A 14,258-nucleotide genomic window follows, 5' to 3' on the forward strand; every position below is an offset into this window, starting at 1 on the left:
GATAAAAGTTATTTATTTGTGCAATCATATTCAAAGCAGCATTATTCACAGTCATCAAAAAATGGAACCAATCAAGTGTCCTTCAAAGGATGAGTGGATAAAAAATATGAGAGAGAGATATATACACAAGAGATTATTCAGCTTTGTGCTCAGTTGCTCATTCAAGTCTAACTCTTTGTGGTCCCAAGGACTGTAGTCCACTGAGCTCCTACGTCCAAAAAGTTTTCCAGGCAAGAATACTGGAGTGGGGTGCCATTTCCTACTCCAGGATTCAGCCTTAAAAAGGAAGGAAAATATGATACATGTTACCACATGGATGAACCTCGAAGATATCATTGTAAATGAAATAAGCCAGTCACAAAAAGACCAATATTGTGTGAATCCACTTATATGAGGTACCTAAAATAGTCAAATTCCGAGAGAAACAAAGCAGACAGGTATTGCCAAGGGCTGGGGTAGGGAAGGGAAAGGGAGGGGAATAGAGAAATAGTGTTTAATGAGTAGAGTTTGTGTTTTGAAAGATGGAAAAAATTTGTTGTACTTGAAGCTATCAAGATGACTATGAAGGAGTAACGAGAAATATCCACCAGGTAGGACCTTCAATGGAATTCCAATACTTTAATAACTTTGGGAATAAAGTGCTTTTCTAGGTTAGCAGAGTGAGATACTTATGTGCCCCTAATTTAGATTCTGGCTTAAATGAATCAACTGAAGAAGAGCGGGAAATTTTCAATATAGACTGAGTACTCAATATTATGGAATATGAAATTTATTAGCTGGGACAATCATATTGTGGTTATTTAATAAAACACTCATATTTTAAGATAGATACTGAAGTTTCTAAGGGTGAAATGGCATGGTGTCTGTGATTTGCTTGAAAATATTTCAACAAAAAGAATAACAGTTTAGACAAATGAGGAATACAGTTCTTCTTGAATCTGGGTGATGGATATGAGTTTATACTTTTGTGTGCTTGAAAGTGCTCCTAACATTCAATAAACTGATAAGTCATTAAGAAAAACCACTGAGCTCTGCTAATCAAAACACAGGTTGTTACTGAACCAAAATTGAGTTTGTTTACCCAAATAAGCAAAATCAATCTACTGACAAGGTTGTGGTGAAAGAAAGTACAGCATTTATTTGCAGGGTGCCAAGCAAGAAGAATGGGCAAGTAAATGTTTAAAGGATCTGAACTCCCCAGTGACTTTCAGACAGGAGATTTTTAGATTAAAAATAAGGGTAAGGAGCTTAAGTGTGTGATTATCTCATGGATTCTTCTGATTGATGGGGTTTTAATCAACAAAGTGATATCTGGCATCTTGATCATCATTCTTCCGGTTCCAACTTGTTTGTAACTGCCATACACTGCCAGTGGATTTCATCATGAGATCCTGGTTTCTGGAAAACAACTCAAAGATAGGTTGCATCAGTTTATTATCTATATCCCTTGAAAAGGATCTAGGAATCCTGTGACTCTGTTTTATGGCTAAACATTTATTGCTTGATTGCTTTTCCTTTGTTCCTGCATTTCCTCAATTCTGTAATCATTAACTGCTTGAGTCTGCTCTTTGGAACTCTGCGAAGACCTAAAAAATCTCAACTTTTTTCTACAAACAAGAAGTGGGGACAATAGGAGATTGTATCCAGGAAGACCCTGCAGGGTCCTGCTCAATTTCAGGTCCCTCTGCTCTTTGATACTCCTCATCCTGAGGGGAACAGGGCGACGACCGCTCTGGCTACTTCCTGCTGAACAGGGGCGATGTTAATTCTTCAGAATTAGAGGAGCAAAAGTCTTGGATCCTCTTTGCAAAGAATTCTCGAGTCCCAAGTCTAGCATCGTACTTTGAATTATGAAAACATGATTTCTCTCTTTGACCACTTTGTCATAGCATCTGAACAAATAATTGAAAATTAAGAAACACATTAGAAAGAAGATGATAATCAAATGGAGCCTTGTAAAAGTACCCCAAAAACCCCCTATTTCAGATGTGTTCTGAAATAAGTCCTGATGTGCATCCTTTTTATGTACATCCTATAACCAGGTAGCCTTTTGAAGTATTTTGTTTACTCGGGTTTCAACTTCTCCAGAGGTATTGATGTATACACAGCATGTGGTATTAGCCATTATACACACTCCTCCTTGTTTTGCTAATAAGAAATCATGGACTATTCTATTGCCCGGGAACACTCGAGTCAATGAATTCAAAGGTGTGTGTTGGGCTGCAATACTTTTAGCTGTGTCCTCAGCAATTTGTCCAATTGTGGCAGAGAGGTTATGAATCGTATCTCTATTGACATAAAATCTGGCAGTTGGTGTGAGGTTGCCAAAAGAGCTTTGTCCTATATTGTCTTCATACACTGCCAATATCATTCTTTTATCATGGGAAGGCATCTTTATATATCCCAGTAGGCATGACCCTTCTATTTGCCAGCTGTCTAAGCAGCGATATGCCGTCCCTTCCCTTCTTGGGGTATTCCCTGTGCCACAGACAAAGTAATATCCTGGAGGGGCACAAGTTATACCTCCCAGGGTAGTGAAATCGATACTTTCTTTTTGGGGGAGCACAGACAGTATGTTCTCTAGCCAGGGATCACTACCATTGCAAGCCCTCCATATTCCTGTTACATTATATTGAACTTTTCTGACTCTCTGGCATGAATCAGTGTCATTTTTAGCCCTTTCACATTTGTCACTCGTACATATCAGGGGGTTTTGTTCATCACATTTTTTCAGGAGAAAGTCAAGAGACCGCGGTGGACCAGTCTTAGCTCTTGATCCAGTGAAAACTTCCTCAGACAAGGTGAAACAAGGGGTGTGGGCACTCTTAGGGACTTCGATTAGCCTAACTTTGAATATGAGTCTTGGAGGAGGACAATGATAGTAGGTCGTGGGGTTCGGCACAGTACCAAAATCAGCTACGGGGACTATAAGTGGGATATAGTTTTTTTGGATGTCTTCAGATACCAAATGGCATAACCAACAATTACTTAAGTTCTTACCTGTGGCTATACTCTGAGATAACATAATTAGAGAATTTTCCCTCCAGGAAGCAGCAGACACCAGTGGGATGAGGCAGTAAAGCAAAGCAAGAGCCATCATTATAGCTGGGGCCAAGCTCTTATGTGGGAAAACAGCAATGGCCCTAAACTTTGGTACTAACTGTATTATCACAAGGTTTAAATTAAAATAGAGCAAAAGTTAAATATCTCTTATTATCAATATCACAGCAAATGATAGGCTTGATTGTCTACAATATAATCACAGGTAAAATGATTAGATGAATCCAGAAGCAAAGAAAAAAAGGATAAGCAAATAATAAAACAGAAAAATGCTCCAGCCAATTATAAATGTTATGATAAATGGTCACAAGTCATTCACAACTTATAAAAGATACTTTCTTTGATTTAACTGAAGTCCCACTGTGGACTTGTAGGAAGGCAGACTGTTCAGCTAGCTCTGTGATTGTCTTTTCTGTAACTGCTGAGGACTGTAGATTTGTAGTTGAGTCAGAAGCAAGCTTCATCCACGTGTATCAGATCCACAACTTGACTTCTATCAATTGAAAAGAAGAGCTAGTTAGCAGTAGAACATAGTAAGGCTTCACCCTCCAAGGCTGGAGTTGGTTCTCTGGTGTATATTCTTCTTCATTATTAGGAGCACTCAGTCTCCAGTTCAAAAACACTGGAAGAGGACATCTATGGGAAACATTATTTATTAGTACCAAATTTAGAAATAGTATTTCACACTTACCCCAGTGTTTACACATATCTTACAGTGTCTAATTTTTTTACCTTTCAATCACATGTCTGACCACTTACCTGCTCAGAATAGAGGAAGACTCTCTCACACAACAAGGCCTTAATTGGAGTCTACTTCTAGGACACATTCTAATTCTAAGCGATGCAACTGGCAACTTAATGCAGGTTAAGTCAGTTTCTTGACAGATTTTAGCCATTGTCTTTTTTAATGTGTGGTTCTGGTTGATCACAGGCTCTAAGATGCATGCAAACTCTTTTATTCCACATATTTTAGATTCTTCCTGAATCATATTAGCAATAAAGACACCTCCAGTATCGCTCTGAATTGAGCTGGGTAGCTCAATTCAGACCGTTACTACTTCTGAAGTGTTTTCAATCCAGCAAGGAAATGTTTCTAAGCAGCCTGTTAAGGTCAGCCATCACTAGTAGGTGGCTATAGTAGTAATTCATGTATAGTAGATATACATGAATTAAAACACTCCTTGATCATTTTCCACTTGCTTCTAGATATATAAGACTTAATACTTATTCTCATGACCTTTCAAGGTTCTCAGTATGTCAGGTTAAATTGGGTCAGGTTTATACTTAGAATCCATGCTGTAACTAAAGGTGTTTTTTGCTGACTGTCTTGGGCAATGCACAACTCCCACCTCCTTTGGCTTGAACACTGTGTCTAGCAGTTTCAAAACTTCCTGGGGGCATGTTTGATTTCCTTTTCTTCAGAAGTGAGCAATCTATCTTTCCAAATTGCCCCGTATGCATTCACAACTGAAAAGGCATATTTCGAGTCAGTATAGATGTTAACTATCTTAACCTCACAGACACAGAAAAGTCAAGTGAGAACAAGAATTTAACATTTTGGGCCAAGCATGTGATGGCAAAGCTTCCATTCCTATGATCTCCTGCAAGGTTATCACTGTGTATCTGCTCTTTCAGTTTCTATGGTCCATGAAACTACTTCCATCTGAGAAGTTCTCAACGTCTACATTTCCCAAGGAATCATTAGTCAGGCCCAAACAGCTGCTCAATAATCGGCAAACAATAATGCATGACCCTGGGCCCAGGGGTCACCCAAAGGGGTGGGGAGCAATGAGACCAGATTCGCAAAGGACACAGGCTTTGGGGTCACATTAGGATTATCAAATAAAATTGACTGATATCCTCTCAAGTGGTCGGAAGTGAGCCAATATCCACCCTTTAGTTCCAACAGCAGCAACACATAGTCGGATGTAAACACCACGGTTGGCTGTTCTGGAGTGAATTCTGCTGCTTGCCACAAATCCAGAGCAGCAGCTATGACACTCAGATACATTGACCAACCCTGGATTATACTATCCAAAGCCTTTGTGAAATAGGATACTGGGCATTTTGTGCTCTCAGATTGTAGGTCAATACCTCCAGTCTCACTACCTGTCTTTTATGTTTAAAGGGATCAAATGACTTTTTCAAATGTGGCAAACCCAGAACAGAGGTGGTCAGTAGTTTTCCCTTCATTGACTGGAAGATTTTTTTCACATTCTCTGCTCCCCCTGAGGGCTTATTGTCAGACTTGTTTTAGGGCCTCATGTAACTGTTTAACTATTAGCTTAAGTCGGGGACTCATGCGCAGCAGAATCTTGCCATTCCAGGAACCGAGGCTACTGTCTTTGATGTTGGACACTGTTACTCTGGCTACTGTCTCCAGACAGTCATGGAGCAATTCCTCTGGCCTTTGGTCAGTTTGATTCCTAGATATTTCACTGAGAGTCGTGAAATTGGGCCTTTTTCCGAGAGAGTTTAGAGCTTCATTTGGCCAGAGAGTTGAGATTGTTGATTGTTTTGATTTTCAGATCTTCCTTACAAATGCAAATAACTCTTGGGATTCAAGACTCAAAGTTATCTAGAAAAAGACCTCTGTTAAGTCTAACAGTAATCTTCAGGTTAAGATAGTTTGAATATAGGTATTGGGGACTACAGTTTGGATGTCTTTCACTATCTGATTTATGGTTCTTATGTCCTGAATGAATCAGTGCTCTTCAATGCGTGGCTTTATAAAGTCAGGATGTGAGTATTATACGGTGAAGGCATGCATGCATGCTGAGTTGCTTTTAGTCATGTCCAGCTCTTTGTGACCTTGTGGACTATAGCCCACCAGGCTCCTCTGTCCATGGGATTCTCTAAGCAAGTATACTCAAGTGGGTTGCTGTGCCCAACACCTGGGGATCTTCCCAACACAGGATTGAACCCATGTCTCTTACATCACCCGCATTGGCAGGCAGATTCTAACCACTACTGACACATAGTGAAGTCACTCAGTCATGTCCGACACTTTGCGACCCCACGGACAGTAGCCAAGCAAGCTCCTCCATCCATGGGATTTTCCAGGCAAGAATACTGGAGTGGGTTGCCATTTCCTTCTCCAGGGGATCTTCCCGACCCAGAGATTGAACCCGGGTCTCCCGCATTGGAGGCAGACGCTTTACCATCTGAGCCACCAGGGAAGGCCCTACTGACACATGGCAAGCCCATAAGTTGACTGAGGGAGGAAAATAAGCAAGTATTTTTAAAATCCAGTTTATCAAAGTCTGCATCCCTGTTTTGCTTGCTCCTTTAAAAGGTATTGCCTTAAGCTCAGAGCCTGAGTGTCCGGTTTCAGTTTCACCTTCACTGCTATGGCCTTCCTTGCTGTACCTGCCCCCTAATCAGCCTATGCTCTCAGGCTTCCCTGGTTCAGGATGTCCTGTCAGGGATGCTAGTGGCTCCATCCCTTGACAGGATGGCTGCCTGCAAGGCGCAAGCTTGTTCTGGTATTCCCTCTATATTCAGTCTTCCAGGAGTGAAAGTCATTTTAGCATAATAAATCTCACCTCAACAATGAGACTGGGCTCTCTGGCATGTATATAAAAGTGTGTTTTAAGTTAAGCACCTCAATCTAGGGGCTGCAAAGCAGTTTTGGGAGAGGCATTCTGTAGACTCTGCTTGACATGGCTCTTTTTTGGGGGGTTAACTCGGGTTCAAAACTGAGCTAGTGGCTCCAGTACCAATCAGAAAGTCAGTTGTCTGTTTCCCAAAAAAGGGTTACCTGGCACTCCTGGTGGGAGGTGGGATGGGGCCTTTCTCCTCGAGTGAACTCCCTGGCTTTCCTCACTCTCTCTTGTCTCCAGCATGAAGAATGATTTCTCCTCCTCTTCTGGTTTCTGTTTTTAAGTTGGGACAGATTTTTTTTCCAGTGGCTTTCTTGGCTTTCAATAAGCACTGCTGGGGATGTACTTTAACATGTCCCCTTTAGGGGTCTCTTCTCTGAGGGCTACCCTTCACTCTCTTGGGTCCCTGGAACCTTATCCTCTGCTCAGATTTCTTGTCTCCCTGTTTCTCTGCCCAGTGAGTATCGCTGCCGAAATGGACATCTGCTGCTTCATTTAAAGGGTCTCCTTTTGTTCTTGTATGCCCTCCCGACTGTGAGAAACTGAAAGCAGTTTCTATTACACCAAAAGAGGTATCAGAAGCAGAAAAAGACCTTCTACCTTTTGCACAATTTCTAGATATCTGGGGCACTCTGAGCCACAGGGTCTGGTTAATTCACTTAAAATTCTCCAGATTATTTAGATTCACATCTGTATATTGGTGATATGCCCTGTCCATTCTCTCCCCAAACTCAGGGTTTTTACTGTGGCTGTTTGCACATTCCTTGCACCTTATGAAAACTCCTGTGTTGGTTCTCCTTTTTGGAGCCCTACCATGATGCACTCCTAGTAATGCTCAATGCCAGCTTTATGTTCTAGGTCATTCTCCTCCCAGTCTGGATCTGTGGTGGGAATTGCTTTTGCTGCTGGTGCTGGGAGGAGATTGCCAGAGATAGCAACATGCATTCTACCTGCCTCTTCTCTAGCATTTTCTATTACCATCCTTATCTCTTCCTCAGCCAATGGGGTAGTTAGGAAGCTCTGACCCAGTTTGGACTGTGGGTGGCAAAGATGGAGGAGAATGCATTTTCCATCCTGGTATGGTCATCACAATAGGTTTGTATATTAATGTTCCAATTAAACAAGTCTGAATTTGAAAAGGGAGAGTATATCCGCATGAATCCTGCTGGCTGATCTTGGGCATTTATTCCTCCAGTGAGAATCTGCCTCAGTGTGAATGCCTGGCCTGAACATAAGTGGTTCTCTGACCAATATGGGCGCTCTGTCGGATATAAGAGGGAGACAATTCCTCCTTCCTCAGCTTCTACCTGAGCAGGTGAAGGTGAATTTGTGGCTATGGGATCCACGGCCCCTGCCCCTGCTTCCCCATTCTGCCCACCATACAGAGACAAGTGAGATGGACATCTAGGAGCATTTATTTGTTGAATTAATTCTCCTTCTCTTGATTCCTGAGAATACGGTTAAATTTTTTAAATAGAACTTTTAGTATCTCCCTATTTGAGGACATTTCTTTCTCTGTCATACTTTATGCATGTTACATTTTTCTCTGAACAGGTTTGCTTGATAAAATAATATCAAAGGGTGCACTTAAGAAGCGTCATTCCATTTCTTCCCATTTAACAAAACAGTTCTGGTTGAAAGATCGTGTTATTTAGAGACATACTAGGGGGCAATGTAATCCAGGTCCTAGACTACTGAGGCCAAGCTGTGTTGCAATAGAACACCATTTTTTTTTCTTTTTTCAGAGGTGCTTAAATATTTACCAATTTTGCAAAATATACTCTCAGGGTCTACAACATGGAACAGACCTTTGATTATCCATTTTGAATTGTTCACAGAGAGTGCTGTCAAATGTTAAAGAAGGAAGCAAGTCCACAAACAGAAGGCATCTCTCAGGGTTACAGATTCTTTAGTCCAATACAGAAAACCCTCAAAATCAATGCCCAATCATGGACACAGCCAAGTGGCTAAAAGAAAGAATACCTTTGTGCCATCACCCTTGAGCTCTGCTATTTCACAGAGATGTCACAAGCTAGTGCATTGTTCCATCACCTCGATGTACCAAGGGCCATTGTAATCCAGTTGGTGGCAGAGGCTCGGGGTTGTCCTTGAGACAAAGGTGCTCAGGAGTCTGCGGGACAGACTCTTAGAGCCACTTCTTGCAAGGGGCCAATGTGCCCCAAAGTCATCCAGCTTGGGTGGTGGTCCACAAAAACAGTTGCTCACTTGAACTCATGTTTACTTGCAGCAAAGTCAATCTATTGATTGCAGGTTGTGGTGAAGGCAAAGTACAGTGTTAATTTGCAGGTCATCAAGCAAGGAGTTCAGGCCCTCTGAGCATTCACTGCCTATTCTCCTTGCTTGGTGCCCTGCCCGTAAATGCTGTACTTTCCTTTATCATGACCCACTGTCAGTAGATTGACTGCTGGGCATCAGGTGAATGAACCCAAGTTCAGGTGAGTAACAAAACTGCCCTACATGTCCCACAAATACTATTAAAGCAAATATCAAGGAAAACTGAAAATAAGGACAAAGTTGTACATATAAATGCTTACAAAATTAAAGCACTGACTAATATAGCAGAATCCAAGTCAAAATAAAGAGATGAAACAAAGAAACATTTTCAGTGACTGCAATCCAGAAGTATAAAATATTTTGTGTTCCAAAAAACATGGCTAAGACAAAACCAAGAAAAGACAAAATGCTGAGTTAAAAGTAGAAATTTAAGAGAAAACTGTAACAATAAACAGAGAAGGCAATGGCACCCCACTCCAGTGTTCTTGCCTGGAGAATCCCAGGGACCGGGGAGCCTGGTGGGCTGCCATCCATTGGGTCGCACAGAGTCGGACACGACTGAAGTGACTTAGCAGCATAAGAATAAAAGCAAAAGCCGAGTAAGAATTTTCCTTAAAGAGAAAAAAATAACCATGTGCAAAATTAAGCATAAAAAGTGAGCCAAGTATAACATCATATAAGAAATGAGTCACCAGTCCAGGTTCAATACAGGATGCTTGGGGCTGGTGCACTGGGATGACCCAGAGGGATGGTACGGGGAGGGGGGTTCAGGATGGGGAACACATGTACGCCCGTGGCAGATTCATGTGGATGTGTGGCAGACCCAATACAATATTGTAAAGTAATTAGCCTCCAATTAAAATAAATAAATTTAAATTTTTTTAAAAAGTGAGACAGTGTGAGGATTTTAAAAGATACATCAGCAAATGTATGGTAATAAAGAAAAAATCCAGATGGAACACATGATATCCTAGCAAGACTTTGCACTTAACTTACTTGCGGTTTTCAGCTTCCCCAGAAATGTAACCTTAGCCAGCTGGATCGGAATTTTCTGATTGGCACTGAAGAGGTTATCTGTTCTATGGGCCCTCTCCATAGCCTGTCCCCAGAGCAAGAAGCTGTCTACATGATGAAGCTGCCATTCTTTTCCCTCAAAAGATGTCCTGGCCGAAAAATAATCTCTTCTTTCCCTAAGGGCTAGTGGAGATACTCCCCAGTTTGACCTTCAAATTGACTGAGTTTTGTTTACACCTCTGCTCACCTTCGGAAGTCCTTGTTCTGGAAGAAGGATGAGTTCTCTGCAGAGCAGGACTTGGTCTCCTGTGCAGCTGTGACTCGGGGCTAGAATTCAAGGAAAGCCATTGATACAGAATTTTAGTATGCAGAGAAGTGGAGAAGGCAATGGCAACCCACTCCAGTACTCTTGCTTGGAAAATCCCATGGGCGGAGGAGCCTTGTAGGCTGCAGTCCATGGGATCGTGAAGAGTTGGACACAACTGAGCGACTTCACTTTCACTTTTCACTTTCCACTTTCATGCATTGGAGAAGGAAATGGCAACCCACTCCAGTGTTCTTGCCTGGAGAATCCCAGGGACAGAGGAACCTGGATGGGCTGCCATATATGGGGTTGCACAGAGTCGGACACGACTGAAGTGACTTAGCAGCAGCAGCAGCAGCAACATGCAGATAAGTACCTCCATTTTGTACTCAGAAAATAAAAATGGTATTTTTCTAGATACGCATTTGCTTAAATTTATATGACTGTAATAGGAAACATGTTTTTCCTTTCGTTTTTAGAAAAAGAGCTCAATTTTCTAATAATGAAGGAAATGTAGAAAGAGTTACTACTTCCAACTCTATCCCCAGTCAGAAAAAAATCTGAAGATATAGGCTGGAGATAAACTTCAGGCCTCATGTCTAGGGAATGGAGGAGAAAGAATCAAAGTCTGGGTTCCCTAAGTTCTGAAGCTCTCGCTTGTACCATTGCCTCCAAAGACACTGTTAATTTCACCTCCTAACCATGTTTTTAAAGCAAATACTTTAGTCCTTCCTCATTTCCTCCTGGTCTTCATTTTCTTCTCTCATGGCACTACTATTTTCATATTCCCAATTTCTTAATAAGAGACACCTAGGAAGATGCCTTTCTCATGGTCCAGTGAGAGACAGAGCAGATATAAAGCTAGAGGAGCCCAGGACAGCATCTGCCCCATGCTCCATAGTTCTGTCAGCCTTACCTGGAGAGGGGTTCCAGCTCTAGGACTCAACCTGGAGCAGAGTGAGGAAAGAGGCTAGAGGGCTGATCCAGCCGACCAGCTGATCCAGGCTGATCATATATTGTCTCCTCCATCCCCTTGCAGAGTTTTCAAGTCTCTAGGCCCAACCCCTTTTAAATCCCACCCCTTCCCTACCTTATCTCCTGACATCTCATGAACCATGAAGCCACTGCTGACTTCCAATCTTGACTTTCTATCCATAACCACCGAGCTCCACCTTCAGGTCCAATTCTTGGGCATTTCTGGTTCTCCCCCACTCCACAACTGCCAGGATTCCAGGCTTTCAAGAAAAAAAAAAAAAAACGGAAACTGTCCATCTCTTAGTTGTGTCTGATGCTTTATGACCTCATGGACTACACAGCCCACCAGGCTTCTCTGTCCATGGAATTCGGGCAAGAACACTGGAGTGGCTATCCATTCCCTTCTCCTAGGGAATCTTCCTGACCCTAGGATTGAACCTGGGTTTCCTGCATTGCCGCTGGATTCTTTACTGTCTGAGCCACCAGGGAAGACCCCTCAAGGCAATAAAGTCAACACTGATTACCAAATTATTCAGCTACAACCCCAAGAGTCAACCTTGACTTCTCTCTTTTCTTCAATCCCCACATTTAATCATGCTCAAACCCTTGGATTTGTCCACTTCTTTCTCTCTCCATGGTTCTGTTACATGTGACTCTATGCAGCCTTCCTGGGCAGAGTCCTCCTACTATGTATTCTGTTTTAACTCTTCTCTGAGGTCCACAGAAAACAATATGTGATGCATATTTCCAGAACTGTTGTACAGATGCTAAAATCCCCACATAATGGAAGTTATTGACTTTAAAAAATGGACGTGAAAGTTGTGAGTTAAGCTTTATGGGGAGCAAAATGAGGGCTGTAGTCTGGGAGACAGCACCTTAGATAGCTCTGATAAACTGCTCCACAGAGGTAGTGGGGAAGGTCAGCACAGATGTGATTTTGGTAAAAGGGGAGTCCATGCAATCAAGTGCATCATTTTTGTAGAAGTTTTCTGCTAGTCTCGTGAAAGCTTCTAGATATGAGGAGATGCAAGAATTGTGCTCATAAGGCCATCTTCTGAAAATATCTGTCTAAAAACCTGTCAGTTTTTTCCAGAGCACAGAGTGCCTCATTCAGCTCTCCACCCAGAACTCCTTTAATGGAGTGTTGAAAGCCAACAGCTGCAGCAGCACATGATTTAACCCTTGTAGAGGTAGATGGCAAGTATCAATTTGTAGCTGCCAAAATTAACTACTTGAAGACCATGAACACACAACACCCCAGACCTACTGGAGCCAGAGGACTGATAAAGTGATACTGTCCTGTTACCTTACCACCAACAAATCAGAGAATTATAAACAACCTGATTACATTCCTTGTGACCGCCTGCCCCGCCATCCCCCAATATGGCCTTTAGAAGTGCTGCTGCTGCTAAGTTGCTTCAGTCGTGTCTGACTCTGTGCGACCCCAGAGACCGCAGCCCACAAGGCCCCCGTGTCCCTGGGATTCTTCAGGCCAGAGCACTGGAGTGGGTTGCCATTTTCCTAGAAATGCTACCTACTCCAAAAAGAGTGCTTTCCTGAAACCCATCAGGGAGTTCAAGTATTTTGAGCACTAGCTACCTTGGACTCTTGCTTGATGCTCTGCACTTTCCTTCACCACAACCAGGTGTCAGTAAATTGGCTTTATTGCATGCAGGCGAGCAGACCCAAGTTTGGTTCAGTAACAGCTCCAAGTGGTTGTCACAAGGCCCAACAGTAAGGACAGGCAAGCATCATGGCTTGGAGACAGAAAAAACATGGCCAATATTCAGTTCACAAATCACTTGGTTTATTACAAGCAATTAGCCTGCCAGACACATTAGTCAAATTTGGGAATATAGAAAAGGGGGTAAGGAACCTCTCCAAGCAGAAGTCTGGGCAGGAGACATGTCAGCAGGAACAGTGGTCTCCTGTCTGCAGTGGGTCTCCAGGCAAGTGTGAGTGGGAAGTGGGCCTCCACTCCCAGAGCCTCTGGCAGTGTCCTCTGCAGCAGCTCTCAGCAGGTGGAGTCAGGTCCTCAGTGAAGCATCTCATTTTAAGGAATAACATTTACCCCTGGGGAGGGGACCTTGACTCATAAGTTGCTTCTTCTGTTCCAGTGACTTGTGTCACCCATCAAACTTCCCTCAATTTATCCCTCAGTCCTCCAGCCGACTTTTCAAGACAGAAAAAACATGGAATTTCACCCTGGCTACTGAGGCTTAAAACCCTTAACTTAGCTTAAAGTCTTACAAGTTTCACACAAGATGAATAGAAATCATAACACAAAAGAAATTATATCATGACATCATTTATAACTAATATTTGAGAACATTTATATTATTAATGGTACTTATTCTAAGAAGTTCAATTTACATTTTGTTTCACATCTCAATACATCTCAAAAAGAGAGTCAAATTAATTATGGTCAAACATATAATGCCAAAATTGATAAATGCTTAATGTTTGTATATCTGCATTCATTAGCTGTTAATGCTGAGATGGCTTTTTCTTGGTATTTTTTCTGTGATTATACGAACAGTATTGAGTGGTGAGGTACTCATCATGTTGATTTTTAAAAATGCACACAGCCAATTATTTTAATTATAATAATAGACAGGTAGACAGGTAATGCAACTGCCCAATATTTTAGAGGCCAGTAGATTAAGCCTATGAAGTTTAACCAGCATTCAGGGATAAAAAGCCTTCACAAGTTATAGTATGGTGCCAAACTAGAAGCCTAAAGAACAGGTAAAAGTTTAAAGAACAGGTAAAAGTTTAAAGAACAGGTAGAAGGTTAAAGAACAGGTAGAAGGTTAAAGAACAGGTAGAAGCTTAAAGAACAGGTAGAAGGTTAAAGAATAGGTAGAAGGTTAAAGAAAGGTAAAAGAACAGAGCACTAATGAATTGCTCTTTCTAGCAACAGCCATAGTGAATTTTCTACTTCTTTCTTGGTTTTGTACATTCTCAGTTTTGAGTCTGTGCAAGAGCACGAGGGAGGAAAACTAAGG

At 42.0% G+C, this 14,258-nt stretch overlaps 1 protein-coding gene across 1 annotated transcript; it reads right to left on the minus strand.

Moving 5' to 3' along the window:
* Positions 1–1,134: 1,134 nt before the first annotated feature.
* LOC100190915 (uncharacterized) lies at positions 1,135–11,247 on the minus strand. The gene is made up of 5 exons (NM_001168601.1): positions 11,192–11,247; positions 10,219–10,298; positions 3,396–3,553; positions 3,001–3,061; positions 1,135–1,398 (listed from the first exon to the last, which is right to left on the minus strand). Exons 3-5 carry the CDS (start codon positions 3,522–3,524, stop codon positions 1,382–1,384), a joined length of 207 nt encoding a protein of 68 aa, NP_001162072.1. The 5' UTR covers positions 3,525–3,553; positions 10,219–10,298; positions 11,192–11,247; the 3' UTR covers positions 1,135–1,381.
* Between the last annotated feature and the right edge of the window lie 3,011 nt (positions 11,248–14,258).

The sequence above is a fragment of the Bos taurus genome, chromosome 3 (genome assembly GCF_002263795.3).
Source record: "Bos taurus isolate L1 Dominette 01449 registration number 42190680 breed Hereford chromosome 3, ARS-UCD2.0, whole genome shotgun sequence".
NCBI lineage: Eukaryota > Metazoa > Chordata > Mammalia > Artiodactyla > Bovidae > Bos > Bos taurus.

Excerpts from the sequence above, each read along its gene's own strand:
- LOC100190915 (NM_001168601.1), bottom strand. The coding sequence starts at position 3,524 with ATGAAGCTTGCTTCTGACTCAACTACAAATCTACAGTCCTCAGCAGTT. Across the intron at positions 3,062-3,395 it reads CTTCAGTTAAATCAAAGAAA|GTGTCTGCTGCTTCCTGGAG; the intron begins GTATCTTTTATA and ends CTCATCCCACTG.